Here is a 15,151-nt window from a genome sequence, read left to right on the forward strand (position 1 = left end):
AAATATATTACAGTGAAGCTGTAAAAAGATTCTAAAAGTTAAACACACCCGAATCCTAGAGCAATACAGCACTTAAACATCCTAATCCTCTATGACCCTCATGTCAGTCAACTCATCAGGTGCAACTAACTTTAACAAATGATGTTCTAGACATTTAGAATATTTCCATTTGATGGACCATAGAAAAACAGAGTCTTGGGTTTCAATATTTTACTCCATGTAAACACCATTTACATAATAAAGAGCTTGAAACCAGCTAATACATAATATACAGTGTGTGATATTCTCAGACAATGTGGGGAACTTTCCATAAAGCTACTTGATTATACTTCATCACATCAAGTTAATTATACTGGATCTGACGGGATTAAAATAATTCCTGAAAGATTACAACTGACCACCAAAGACACAGACACAAAGAAACACAATACATAACATGTACAGTGATTCTCACCCGGTGGTAATCCATGAGAAAAAAAAGTTCAAAAACAAATAAAAATAAGAACAGCAAACTAATGTGAAGGTTTAAAAAAAGGAAAACACAACTACATACATGTCGCCTTACGGGCTTTTGCATGTGTGTCCTGTTGAGACTGTCAGAGGAGCAGCAGAATACTGAGATTACACAAATTCAGCAATATATGAAGCTATGATATCTCAGTCAGTGGTGCAAGTGTTGGCCACCTGACTTTATTAGTCATTGCACAGGCACACATTCATATCACACTTCTGCCACACAAAATGTCACGTGCAGGTCAACACAATGTGCTAACAAAACCACCAAGTAGTTATTCTTTCTTTACTGACTAAAAATGTAAGTAACTGAGTAAAAGGAGTTAAACTAAAGAGCAACCGAGAGGACAGTGTGTGTCTGTGTGTGTGTCTGTGTGTGTGTGTGTGTGTGTGTGTGTGTGTGTGTGTGTGTGTGAGAGAGATCTCCTGGGTATGTCACTGCAGCCCTGCATGGCAGAGATAAGACCACCGCCTACCCAGAAGCCTGTTTCTTGGGAATTAGAAAGCTGTCCCCAAAGTCCACTGGTGACACACAACACCATCCGTCACCGTCACTGAACTACAACAGGCTCGCACAACCTCCAACTGCCCAACAAGACATTCCAGTGTCACATCAAACTGCTTCTGCCAAGATACTGTCAACAGAACAGGCATGTTGTGTGTGTGTGTGTGTGTGTGTGTGTGTGTGTGTGTGTCTGAGATCAGGCTTATGTGAGTTACATGGTAAGACCACAGACGTGCTGCAATGTCCTGTAGGTCTGTGTGTTGGTCCGTGTGGCTGTATGACAGTGAGCGGCGGGCCTGTAATTCCTGGCCTCCTTCTTTCATCTTGATAGGTTCTTATCAGGGCAGAGCAGCCCGCTCTCACAGCGGCAGCAGCCACATCCCTGCCCAGCTGTCCACACTGCCACAGAAAACTCATTTCACTCTTTTACTCATAATATTACTCTCGTTCACACAGACTGCTGCACTCTATGTGCAGTTTAGCTCACGCTTTTTCTGTTTTGATGTTATTGTCCCCAAAACAAAAGCGTGCACAGGGACAGATGCATGAAGAAAATCCTGAAACCGAAGAAGATAAATCAATAAATTAGCATCACCAACCATCTTTCCATATCTTTCCATTTTTCCTGTTCTGAGTCATGGCAAGCTGGAGCCTACCCAGCATGCACTGGACAATAGGCAGGCTACATCCTGCACAGGTTGCCAATCTATCTCACAGCACAGTCATGCAGACAGAAAAACACATTCACACCTGCAGACAAAGTGGAGTTTCAGCTCCCCCTCACCTCCACAGCTTGAACTCAGGGCTTTCTTACTGAGGCGACAGCGTTTGCCACGGTGTTACAAATGAATAATACCAGCAATGTTGTGGTGACCTAAGTGTTATTTTCCATCTCTTCCTCCTTGCAATCTTGCAGATAATAGGCACTAAAAGAATTTCTCATTCTGTTATACATTTAAATTGCCCATTTCGAAAGTAATGAGGTCATGAATATTAGCTTTTATAGCTAAGAAGTGAGGTTTTTTTTTTTTTGCCTTGTTTGGAAAAATGATTGATGCGTATTATACAATTTGACATATCTTAAAAACTGTCAAGCACAGAAAACCACAGTCACCAAAATGATCACACGATGCTGTATACATCACAGGATCAGGAGCAGGGGAACTAAATGTCAAAATATGAGTTGATGTAGTCCATTATCCTGGATAACTATTTACAATTCTGATTCTGATTTCCACAAAAAATTAAGACGTGTAACGAGTTTCTAATCCCGCACATTCACCGAAACACAGAGCACATAGCTACAGCCCTGATAAAGGGGACGTTTCAGGTCAGCGCTGTTTCCTGACACACATCTGGTCAAATGCTCAGTGGAGCTGCTTCTAACCCGTGACCATGCTGACTTTTATCCTGTACAGTATCAAGCATGTTTCTGTTGTCGTAGGATGGGAATTTTATCCCAAGCAACTGTAGACAGAGTCACGCGTTTAAGGAAACAAGTGACTCAATTACAATTTTGTGCCACAGCTAGCACGGCCTATTGATTGATTTGCATCTGGCCTAACTGATGTAGTTTATCAGCCTGTCTCTACCTTATGAGGATATAATTTCAATTTAACTGCTGCAGGTTCTTAAATGGCAGAAATAGACCCAGTGTTACAAATAAAAGGGACTAAATTATTCCTAACTGTTTTCCACCCCTGATTTCCCTGAAAACTGTAAATGAACAAAGACAGTGGAAAGTTGGGGAACTGCTTTGACTAGCAAATGACTGGGACAGTGACGGGCCTGTGCACAGCCAGGCCATGTCCAGACCATATCTCTCCCCCATGATTGCAGCTCTTCTCCCGATTTGCATTACTGTGTTCCACTATAAGCTTTGCCGGACCACAAAGAAATTGAGTCTTTGCATTTTTTATTTGCTTTGTTCAAATGCCTGTCAAACTCTTTTCCATGTGGGCTCAGTCTTATCAGGGGTTGTATGCACATTTCATCAACAGACAAAAAGCACCCGTCCTGTGAGCTGACTGCCCTGCCTGGAGCCGCTGCATCACACCCTGTGTATTGTACATTTATGTGTATATCTGAGTGAACATTGACGGTATATCACATAAAATAAACTTCTGTCCCCCAGCTGTACCAAACTCTTTTATAATAGAATTGGTTTGGTGCAGACATGCTTTTTATATGTGGAGTTTCCTGTGTGGAAACCATCAGAGATACAAACATGTTATCAATACTACACTGCAGCACACGCAGCTATAAAGGAAGAGCAGAAGGAACCAAGATTTAAAGTGGACACCTTCGCCTTTCGCACATGCTTCAGAAGCCAAAAACTTTTGATTTGTAGTATTTGCAAATAAATGACACAGTTGGATGTCATTTAAAATCCAGGGCTGTAAACATGTTAGATCTGCCCTCATACAAGTTCTTTCTCTCTGGACAAAAGAGGTGTGTCTTTCAAAAAAAAAAGTTGTCCCCCAACCCCTCCCACGAACTGTCTCCTAGCCCTAAACTTTGCTGGTGGTTGGGGACGTTGCTCTTGTAGCCATCAGCCTATGCTGAGGTAGACATTCGAGCTGTGCCACTTCCACCTGGCTGCATAAATTTAACCCAGAGTCCTGCTGCTGATCCCGCTCATCTGTGACCTCCTCTCAGGTAGGTGACCCCCTCCGCTCTTTGTCTCCTGTTGGTCTTGATATTCTGCAGTCAACACCAGCGTGTAATCTAACTCAGTTGGTTTATGAAAACACGTTTGTGCACTTGAGACCTTTACTGGTGACGGTTAAATATCACCTCAGGCCATTTATTGCCTGATTGACTGTGACTTGTACAGATATGAGGGGTGAGGACTTTGCTTTCAGTTTCCTTCTCAATAAAAATGAACATTTTCTCTTTAATATTTCATTTGGAGTTTTATCATTTTTATCATTTTTGATATGTTTTTTTGTTTTTGTTTTTACCACGGTCAGCTGTTCCTGACTAATGCGTTTAGATGTCTTGGAATTAAATCAATTTCTTTCAGATAAAATATCTCATCCTGTTTCTGTTTTATGTATGTATACATATTGTCATAAATACCTGCATTGATTGCAAACCCATTAATCTTCCAAGTAGGACGACAATTAAACCTCAAGTTAATTAACCGTTTCTTTATGAAGCTCATGTCTAAGAATTAGGTTCTTTTAAAAAGATTGAATCGAAATCCAAATTTGATTATTTCCTCCTCTTTTAATTTCTCAATTCTTTAGTCTTTGATCGGCTCTCTATCGCATGCTGTCTCACTCTCGTCTGAGATCAGGCTCATGTTGTATCAGTGGAGCTGGATATATTTAGCATTACAATAAAGCCGTCTATCAGATTTTCTCACACTTTATCGGACACTATGACCCTCTTCTCTTTCCTCTTCTCTTTCCTCTAAAGATATGGAGCAAGAGCGGCCTTGTCTGTCAGCGCAGTTCCGATAATACTGCTCTATCATTCTGAGCTTTCATTGTTTTTGTCACACTTGTTAGTCATTTCTAAAATATTTTATTCTGTAAAAGACAACCAGTGTGTTTTTCATGCTTTATTTCCACACCCCAAAGACAAAAAATTGTATTACAGTTCTTTTTGTCCTGAATATTTGCTTTAACACACACACACACACACACATACACACACTAGCACTAATTAAAATACCCCACAGATTTACATGACTGGTGTGAAAATGAATCTGCTCAGAAGTGTGACAGAGGTTGTTGTTAACACTCTCACTTAGAGAATCTGCTGCAAACACGACTTCAGGTGTTTTTTTGTTATTTTTAGTCGAGTGTCGTGCTGTTTGTCCACCCTGCACCCTCCCTGAGGACGTATATTTTTGGCATTCTTCTAACTGACACACCTATTGTAGAAAGGCCACTCAGTAACTGTTTGGTCACTGGCTGCATCACTACATTTACAGAGTCATTTATTTTTAGTTTTTACTTTCAGCCACAGTCAAATGAGGATCCTAGAAAAGGAAGTTTAAAGAAACCTGCTGTCGAGAGATCTTATCCTTGACAACTTCAAGTTACACTGGTTGTTGTGAAGTGAAGAGCAGGGTGATGATGTATCTGCTCCAATCAGAGTTACTCTAAACCACACAGTTGTTACTTACTGTGGCCTGTTCCTTCCCAGCGTCACCGGAAATATAAAATCTGAGTTCACCTTTCAGTTTAAGAAAAATGATTGTGAGAAGATGAATTTGACAGAAAAAGCACTGTTGATTTTTTACATCCATGCCATTGTTTTGCTACAGCGTAAGTCTATTCCTGTCAGCATGGAGGATTCCTCAGAGCAGTCCCACTGGGTGTCTCCAGCTCTGCTCAGCTCAGATCCTCTCGCTGGTTTCTCCTCTGAGCCCGGCCTGCTGCCTCCAGGGGAGGAGGGTGAGGCCTTCTTCTCCAGCCAGGACACAGACTACACTGGCCTGCCCTCTTTCTTCTCTAACCCAAGCCACAGCCGGGCACCATCCACCTACAGACACAGCTCGGGTCAGTGCCCCCACCCACTGTCACCCAACTAATTCACCTTCACGTCTGAATCATGATCTGACTTTATCTGTTCTGTCCCTCTCTTCCCCCAAAGTTCGACAGGTGTTCACCTCACCGGGCCTCCTCAGTAACTTCCAGCTGCTGGACGGGCCTAGCAGCCACTCCCTGAGCTCACCCTACAACCCCACAGCCAACAGCTGGAGCAGCAGTCCTCTCACCAAGACCCCGCTGCACTCGCACACCCCGACTTCCCTCTACACTCCTGGAGTCACCTCCTCCTACACCACCTCCAGAGATGGATACCCTTCTCCGGGCAGAGAGGGCAGGGAGAGCCCCCGGCTTCAGGAGGCCTTGAAGGCCGAGCGCCTGAGCCCACTGGGGGGGTCAGGAGCCAGCAGCAGCTTTCTGAATCTGACTCCTGCTGCTGGGAGTGTGTACACATCGTCATCCCACTCCCACCCACACATGCTGAGCCCCTACAGCTCATACATGACCGGTCCACAGGAGTACAGCTCTGCTGCACTGTACTCCAGCCCCGGGGCCTGGATCAGCCCCTCGTACTCTCCTAAACTCCGCAATAAGATGAGGATATCCACTCCAGGTGAGGACACACTGAGACACCAGGGGACAAGGTCCATTTAGTGATTGTTCTGGACCTTTCAGTCACATTACATGACCCCCCTCAGCAGAAGGAGTTTCCTAGTTATGATGTAAATGTAGCTGGTCAAATTTACTAGAAGTTTCCAGGTCAAGAATGACTTTTCAGTCTCAACTTTGAAGCCAAATTTTAATGAGGAGCAATAGTTTTGTCAAGTAAAGGATTTTGTTCAATAACGAGATATTAACTTGTCCTTTATCTTCTGTATTATGAGTGAAAGTCATTGTAAAGTATTTTCTATGTATTTTCGATTCTGAACAGAGGCCCGAGAGTGCGTCAACTGTGGAGCCACAGCCACCCCTCTGTGGCGTCGGGATGGTACAGGCCACTACCTGTGCAATGCGTGTGGACTGTACCATAAGATGAACGGCCAAAACAGACCTCTCATCCGACCCAAGAAAAGACTGGTATGGCCCACTGATGGCCCTCAATTGGAATTAAATTAATACTCATTAATTTACAGAGCAACTTAGAAACCCTGATTATCTCCCTTTCTGTGTTTTAGATTGTCAGCAAGCGGGCAGGTACAATGTGTGCCAACTGTCACACAAGCACAACAACCCTGTGGAGACGCAACGCCAATGGAGAGCCTGTGTGTAACGCCTGCGGACTCTACTTTAAACTGCACAACGTGAGTCACTCATCCAGATAGAATTCCCACCTATATTCTTCAGAAAAGTAGCAGAGCGCTTCACCCTGAATCTGCCTGCACATACGAGGTCAGAAAGTCTCACTCCTGTCTTTTCCCAGGTCAATCGGCCCCTCACCATGAAGAAGGACGGCATTCAAACGCGCAACAGAAAAGTCTCCAACAAGAACAAGAAGAGCAAGAAGGTGGCCATGTTGGAGCAGTACTCGGAGGTGACTCAGCCGTCTTCTCTGGACGACAACGGTGGGCCCTTTTCCCTCGGCCACGGGACTCTCCTGACCTACAGCCACGCGCCACACCTCATCCCAGCGCCCTCCTCTCTGCACCCCTCTGCCTCCCTATCCTACTCACACCACCTCAACTCTGGCATGGTGCCCACGCTGGTGTGAGAACACGAAATGGGCACCTATGTATACTCAGGAATCAGCGCACTTGTTTGCTTGCCAGTTATTTGTGTGGATTTGTACATATGTGTTTCAACACTGGATGTCACGTGGATGGTAGAGTCCTGTTTATTTTCACTGTATTTTTGTTAGAAAAAAAACATTTTGTAGATAATTATCTTGATCGGGCCCTAGTTTGAAGTCAGATAAGATCTCTCTGCTGCGGATGCTGCACACATAAACACACTGATAGGGGAATTGTTTTCAGTTGTAAATACAAAGACAAATCTGATTTGACAGCCATATCTGCGCCTCTTTTATTATTCATGACGTGAAGTTATATTTTCGTTTTGTGTTTTATGAGTCTGTTTTGTATTTGCAAAATTTATATCAGCCTACCATATTGAACTCTGTAGAGAAAATAATAAACGTGTGACTTATCCTGCTGGACTAATGAAGGCTTTTGTTTTTAAAGTCATTTGAATTCTGAATTCATCCGTTCAGGTCAGTGAACTGTCTGCAGCAAGGGCTCCTGTGTAGTGTTATTGTACTCCCCTGCTCAGGTATAATAGCCTCTTTGTACAGGCAGAGCACCACTTTGACAGTGTAATTGAACATAGCGGGTATGCAAATCCTCCATTCCGCAGAAGTGACAAATATTCAACTAAAGTGCAACACTTACCCCTGGTTTTATATTTAGACCAGCACTGCCAGTTGGTGAACAAGTGGGCTTCAGGTTCAAAAGCACGCACAAGGTCATGTTTGTATTTGTTATTAGTCATCAGTGTTTGTTTCCTTATAAAAGGGGATTTTGTCATGCATAAAATTTCCACTCTGATGTTGCGCTTGAATGCAAAGGTCAGAGGCTACATGGAAGCTGCTTGATAATGACAAGTAACAACATGTTTCATAACATCATAGCTCATTACAAGACATTTTATTTCTTAATAAAAGGCAGAAACCAGAAAGCTGAAGCTGCAGCGGGCGAGCTCTGAATTGTAAACTGTGTTTATGTCATCGCTCTGATTGCTACAGATCATGAATATTCAGATCCTTTAGTTAAGCAGAAGTAGCAACACCACACAGTAAAAAATACTCCATTCAAAGTGTAAGAACTACATTCAAAATCCTGCTTAAGTGAAAGTATAAAACTTAAAGTTACTTAAATGTGTTTATTTTGCAGCAGAATGGCCCCTGTCAGAGTTATATTATTACTGGTATGTATTTTATTAAAGGGGTTATTATTACTGATATATAAGACCTGTAAAACACTATTAACTGTTACAAGTTATAGGTAATTTCAACAATTTAACATGGTGTTAGGTTGGGATGATGCATCATGTTCTGTTAGCTGGAAAATAGATATAGTTATTATTTATAGTATTCCCCTATAAAATGTGATAGATTAGAAGTATTCATTAGCAGAAAATGAAAATATTCAAATATTCGATTGACTTTACATTATCACACAATTTTATATAGATTTTAGTTATGTTTTTACTTCTTGGCATTTCATTTTCAGACATACTGGGCTACTGTGATTGTATATATCCAGGTTATCCTGTTCAGTGAAACAGATATAACTCTCTCTTCTTTTTTTTTTTTTTTTTTTATCAAACTTGAGGCCATGTCTCTGTAACTGATCAGATAAAACCTTTTAGGGAAAGTTCTTTGACAGAACCTACAGCACAAGAGCTGAAAATTCTTACAAAGGAAAACACGAAATACAGTATCCTCCAAGTGCAACTACCTTAGCATTCTGTTTAAAATGCCACGCAGTAAACACGGCGCAGTGGTATGTATATGAAGTGTATTTTTTATGCTGAGCAGCAGGGCAGGGGGAGCTCACTCAGGACTGGGGGTGACTGATATGTTATCACTCGGGCCACAGACACCAAACCATCCACCTGCTGCTGGCACCGCCACTCTCACACTCCCTGTCAGTTACTCAGACAGGGGCACCGTGTGCACTTTTGGTGTTTAGACATGACCCTCCGAAGAGTTATGATAAATAAATAAATACATCATTGGTATCATCTGAAGGTCAACAAAAGGGGCTACTGTAAACAGATCAGTGCCGCTCTAGATTTGTTCCATTTATTTCAGTTTACTGAAATTTATTTGAGTTCACTCATCAGTAGGTCATGTTTGGGTTGAATTAGTCCAACCAAGGTTTCATAATCTGTGGGCACATACACACACACACACTAAACGCTTCACTTGAAACAAATGTATAAATGATCACTAACATCGCTGTGTGTATTTTCATAGCAGATTTGTGCATGCTTCAGTGCAGACGTAAGGGAGAAATAAGACTTTCATTTAAGCGTTTTGGTTTCAGCCTCATGAGCACGGCCCTATGAACATCTGGGCCCAGCACCCACTCATGACACAGTGTGACACAAACACTCACACACACTTCTGAGTGAATTGGTGATAAATCAGCTGTGGAAGAATTTTTTGATTATTTTGTCACATTACAAATCAAACAGCTGAGTAGAGCAAACATATCATATTTTCATCTCTATTCAATTATCAGTCAACCGTTGTTACGCTTAACACCTCCTGATTCCCCCAGGACCTTGATGATGGAATTTAGTATTGATGCTCTGTGAAGTGACATAATAGGACAAGGGGGTTTTGTCAGAATCTGTTTACCATATCTCCCCAAGTTTACCCTAAATCACACTACAGCAGAGAAATCCCATCATTTCCCTCTGCAAGAATGAGCAGAATCAGTAAAAGTCATCCTGAGACAAGCATGAGTGGGAAAAAAAGGATAAGTAAAAATGTAAAAATTCAGTATTGTTTGGCAAGTGTGCCCATAATTAACACTCTTCCTTAACTGTCTCTATCTGGTGTTTATCTGTTGCAGCTGCCAGCTCTGCTCTGGGGAAATGGGCAACAAATGACAGGGATAGATTAGCAACCACAGGCCTGCTCCTGTTCACTCACACAGCCATCCGTTAGTGGGCTCTTCTCTCACACTGAGGGCTTGTTTCTTTTCCCATCCGGCCTGTTTTGTCATTAATTGTGTAATGACCATCCAGGCAGGCAGCTGATTTGATAAGAAATTGTTTTATCTTTGACTAGTATATGCAGAAGGATAGACTAAGCTAACCTCTGTGCAAATTCATGTTTTAATTGTGACTCACACACGTCCCGAGGGATCAGACAGAAGCATTTCTGACTTACAGAGCACATGTCAACACAACACTCTTATATCTACAGTGAGAAATAAAATATCACTAAATCCATATGACCATAACTTGATTTGAATTAATGCCATTTTGAAATAATATCTGGTACACAAGCACCCCCACATGGTACAGACACAACACTGCAGCTCCAGTTTTTCCCCAACTGACGCTACGCACAGGATGTTAAACCCTCAACACTGCAGTGGAGAGATAACAGGCATTTATGAGTATGTGTGTAGTTTTCATTGTCGTCTACATTATTGTGAACTAGATGTGAACTGAGAGGGGAACATTTCATCTTTACCCTTCAGACTGCGACACCAAGAGGACTGAACGAAGAACATGAAACAAAGCTGTGATTCTGTAACTTCAGACGTGTTATGGGTACAGCCTCCGGTGTAGTCTCCATGATAACGTACATGTATGTTAGCTCATGTTAACAGAAGGAAAATGACACATATGAGTGGAGTTTTTCTGTTTAAACACATCATTATGTGCAGGGTTTTATGTTTAACCATTTTGGATATTGGACATATTATTTTTCATGTATTTGATCTATTTGATGGATTCTTTGTTATATGTATCAGCCTCTTTTTATATATCATATACTGGTGTGGTGGCCATTTGTAAACAGGGATCCAGCTGGGATTTAAAACATTGTCTGTATAAATAAACATATTCTTCGGACTCAGTGTGCAGATGTCATTCTTGGCGTCAATGCTGAATATGAATGAATCCACGAGATAACAAATCTCAAAGTTGATTAGACAATTGTAGCAGTGCATTACAAATCCAAAAGGACTCACAACATTGTGATCTGCTTTCATGAAGATTCTGTCTTCATTATATGGAAATTTGTTTGCTCTGAAACTTCCATCCTGATGATCAGACTGAATTGCCATTTCCTTTCACTTCATCCCATGAATTTGAATCGCTGAATAATTGTAAGAACAAGTCTGGTGCCTGAACAGTTCTTTTCTTTATGTTATAAGATATTTTAATAGGAACACATGACGATGCTGTGAGTCCTATGGAAGATGTGACACACAATTACAGTTCGCTGGATTCCGGACTCAGTTTGGCAATAAACTGTAGATGCGCTTGTATATTCACACTGTTATTTTTAGACACTTGATACAATAAAACAAAATAAAGACACAAGGAAAACATAAATATATTTATTTTTTGAAGCATGCCTTAACTCCAGTACAGCCAACAAAAGGAGCTGAGCATTACACAGTGGATAAGAAATATAACTTATATCTTCTGTCTGCCGTCAGTTTCTAAGTCATTAAAATTGGTCCTTGGATATCACACGAAGATAAAAATAAAAGTAAGCAGTCTCATTTTCACTGTTTTGTAGCTTATCAGGTTCATTTAAAGCACTTCCAGTCTGGCGAGTTAACAGCCTTTAACAAATGTAAATCTCTGCTGTGTGTTAAACATAAAAAAAAAAGAAGATTAAAAGACACAGGACAAAGCAGGGTGAGAGGTACAACAGCTCACCAAGCTACATGTTATGGATACTCCCACAAACTGCTTTAGCCGATCCACATTCTGTCAGTGCACAAGCAGACTGGGCTTTTTGTAAACATTAACTATTTAGTTGTATTTCTGTTGGCGTAGCATTACACAGGGTGTGCCGTGGTGAAGGACATGCAAGCACCTTCAATGTTTCTTAGCGATGAGCACACCCATCAGCACTCCTGTCAGCAGTGCCACTCCAACTAGCAGCCACCTCCTCACAGCCTCCCGAGATCTTCTCGCTTCTGCAGCGGCGTCTTGCCCAAAAATCTCAGCAAAGCAGTCCTAGAATAAAGAATTTAATTCAGACAAAAAAAGAGGGAGAAGAATTTTGTTATTAGAAGGTTTAGGTTTCTTTCCATCTGCATTTAAGGACTTTGATTGCACAAAAACACATGTAGGTGTAATTCTTCTTTCCTTCTAATATAAATTTTCTGTTTGTTATTGTGATTGATATACGTGATACATTCTGTATTGTGACTGCTAAATAAACAAGGAAAAGTTCAACATATTATTCACAAAAAAAAAAAAAAAAAAAAACCTTCCCAAAAAAATTGTTGAAATTCCCTTCAGGGGTAAACAACGTATCTCTTATCTTATCTTACAAGAAACAAAAAAAAAAAAAAAATGTTATTTTTTAACTCTTACAATGAACTGGATAAAATTAAAATTACAGTACCTTCTATAAGTAGGAATTATATTAGAAAAAGAAATAATTTAATTAAGCATGAGTCAGTGGCAGAGAAGTGCTGCCTCAGTGGTTTGAGATATTTTAGGGATATTTTGACACTCATTTTTACATTACTCTGAGTTGCTTTGGAATAATTTGTGACTGCTGTGAATCCAAGCTGACTGCAGCTGTTGTCCTATGTGAGAATCAGGCTACAAATGTTGCTGAGCCATCTGTCAAACCTCTACGCAGTGAAAGAATGTGATTCTCATAATCGATTTTCAGTGGATGTTTTCCTTTTAAATTATGTGTCACAGCTTTGGATGCACAGATCCAACTTTTATCTCTCCAGATAATTCCGACACTTGAACCCAGGGTTTCAGATTACTGATTTCATAGCAGTGCTCTTTCATTCCCCACATTTAAAATCTGTACACCTCACTCTGTGGAAATCATGGGAAAATCATTTTTATTTAAGCATCATAAAGCAAGGGATAGCTGTGGCACTATCAACTTGGCTAACCATAGCTGAATGAATATAATTTATAGGCGACACACTGAAGTTTAGAATTATGATTGACAACAATTCTACTGTACCAGTCACATTATGGCCAATCTGCTTCATCAGGTCAGAGTCAGTGCACTATTATCTGGATCTACACAGTTAACACAGTTAGTTGTTGAGTTCATCCCCTGAAGACTCACCCAGCCTCCTTGGCTCTGGATCCACGGACTGATGTGCTCATCCAGGTACATGGTCATCCAGTCTGCGATGCGGGAAACCATCTCACTCATATTCTTCTGTACGCATTCCACACAAAGTTCACCCCCAAAGGCAAACAGGGCAACTATGCGTCCCCAGTTGACACCATCCTTGAACACCTCATCCATCACACTCTTGAAGCTGTGGTAGACCGTGTCAGGAGTGATGTCAAGCTGTGAAGAAAGGTCACTAAACGCTTGCGTGAAGAGCAATTCAAACTCGTTAGCAGAGTCCCTAAGAGCTGCCTTTACAGCCTCTATGCCACCGCACGGGGGCGATGATGTCCCCGGCTGACCACACCTGTCCCTGCTGTTGACCAACAAACCATTACTCGCAGCTGAGTTGGCCTTGTCTCCCTCAGTCCTTTCACCGGCATCCTCTGGCCTCAGCAGTGAGGTTGGATAGTTACTTCGAGACAGTTTGTAGCTTATGAAGAACTCCACCAGCTCTCTGTTGCTGTACGACATTATTTCCAAACTGTGAACCTTCGACACACAGCCAGTCTAGTCAGACCCCGAGGTTTCTCCTGCCATTCTCCTCAGTCTGTCGGCTGTCACATTAGAGCTCCTTCCCCTTATGTTGCAGCCTGTAATATCAGTGTGGAAAAACACAGGGACGAGCAAAGGTAACATTAAGTCATGTCAGCAAATATTCTGCAACTTGTGATGCTGTATCTTAACATCCATTGAGTTTCATTCATTTCTGCACCATATAAAAATCTACCAGGAGATTCTTGAAACTTGCTTGAGTTGTCTGCATACATTTTAGACACATTATCATTACAGCTTCAGTTCAGGTCGACATGAAATATCTGCACTGAATTAGCACACAATGTTAGACTGTAAAATGCCAAAAAAAAAACAAAACAAAACACTATTTGCTCCCTGCATGATTCAGCATTCTGCCGATAGATTTTCCTGATGCCCACAAATGAATGGAAAGTACTGGATAACTGGGATGGGAGGAAAATCGCATCCGAAAAACCTGTAGCAAACATTTGAGAAGAGACGTGAGCTAGCAAACATTAGCTGACTAGCTAACTCGAAAGAACAGCATTATGAAATCAAATAAACATTAAATCGTTCCGATGCGCCAAATATGTGCTCCTAGGTGTCTGTCTGCCACCGCTGACAGCTCTGGTTGCAAGTCACGTAGATACTACCAGTTTTAGCTTCAGGTGCTAACTAGCTGTTTATAAACAGTTCTCAAAAAACGCATCGAAAACAGGTACAAACTTCACCCATGGGACTGGTGAGAGACAATAATCATTGACAAGTATACTTACAACTGCTTAAAGGGGGTTTTCCCTCTGAGGGTGCAGCTATGGACTTAGTGAAGGCTCTGGATGTGTAAGCAGACACAATATGGACATTATTGCAGCTGCAGACTGTGTGGCCTGGACGGTGATGCACGCTGGCGGTTGGCCAATGCTACTACTGTAGCGGCCAGAAGTCCCGCCCCCTGCTGCTCCTGAACCAATCAACGCCCGAGACACACCGGAAATTAGGAGGCCCGTGAAATGACACAGACGTGGGTCTTTCAGCTCGTTAAAACAACGTTACTGACGTACCGCCTCTTATAGCTAACGCTTTTGTTAGCTTTAAGTATCCGTGTTTTTTTTTATTTATTTTTAAGTATGAATAAACACACCGGAGGTCGGTGCTATTATTGGCGATCGTAACTTCCAGTCAAAAAACAAAAACATGTATTTGTAGAAAATCTCATAATTTCATCTCCCTCCACATTATTCCCTATATAGACCTGACTACAAA

The 15,151-nt window shown here is 41.6% G+C and overlaps 2 protein-coding genes across 3 annotated transcripts; one reads left to right on the forward strand and one right to left on the reverse strand.

The window, feature by feature from the left end:
• Positions 1 to 3,528: 3,528 nt before the first annotated feature.
• On the forward strand, positions 3,529 to 7,676 carry gata1a (GATA binding protein 1a). 2 transcript variants are annotated; one of them, XM_071494353.1, is made up of 6 exons: positions 3,529 to 3,676; positions 5,298 to 5,532; positions 5,627 to 6,133; positions 6,452 to 6,597; positions 6,696 to 6,821; positions 6,941 to 7,676. In XM_071494353.1, exons 2-6 carry the CDS (start codon positions 5,319 to 5,321, stop codon positions 7,226 to 7,228), a joined length of 1,281 nt encoding a protein of 426 aa, XP_071350454.1. In that variant the 5' UTR covers positions 3,529 to 3,676; positions 5,298 to 5,318; the 3' UTR covers positions 7,229 to 7,676. The 2 variants fall into 2 exon arrangements, with proteins under 2 accessions (XP_071350454.1, XP_071350455.1); XM_071494354.1 differs by having other exon boundaries at positions 5,318 to 5,532.
• Positions 7,677 to 11,585: 3,909 nt separating this feature from the next.
• LOC139630698 (bcl-2-like protein 1) lies at positions 11,586 to 14,822 on the reverse strand. Its single transcript, XM_071494358.1, has 3 exons — positions 14,665 to 14,822; positions 13,322 to 13,965; positions 11,586 to 12,231 (listed from the first exon to the last, which is right to left on the reverse strand). The coding sequence occupies exons 2-3, from the start codon at positions 13,844 to 13,846 to the stop codon at positions 12,091 to 12,093; spliced, it is 666 nt and encodes a 221-aa protein (XP_071350459.1). The 5' UTR covers positions 13,847 to 13,965; positions 14,665 to 14,822; the 3' UTR covers positions 11,586 to 12,090.
• Between the last annotated feature and the right edge of the window lie 329 nt (positions 14,823 to 15,151).

Source organism: Trachinotus anak, unplaced genomic scaffold (genome assembly GCF_046630095.1).
Source record: "Trachinotus anak isolate AG129_WGS33_773 ecotype Australia unplaced genomic scaffold, CSIRO_AGI_Tana_v1 ptg000013l, whole genome shotgun sequence".
NCBI classification, from domain to species: Eukaryota; Metazoa; Chordata; class Actinopteri; order Carangiformes; family Carangidae; genus Trachinotus; species Trachinotus anak.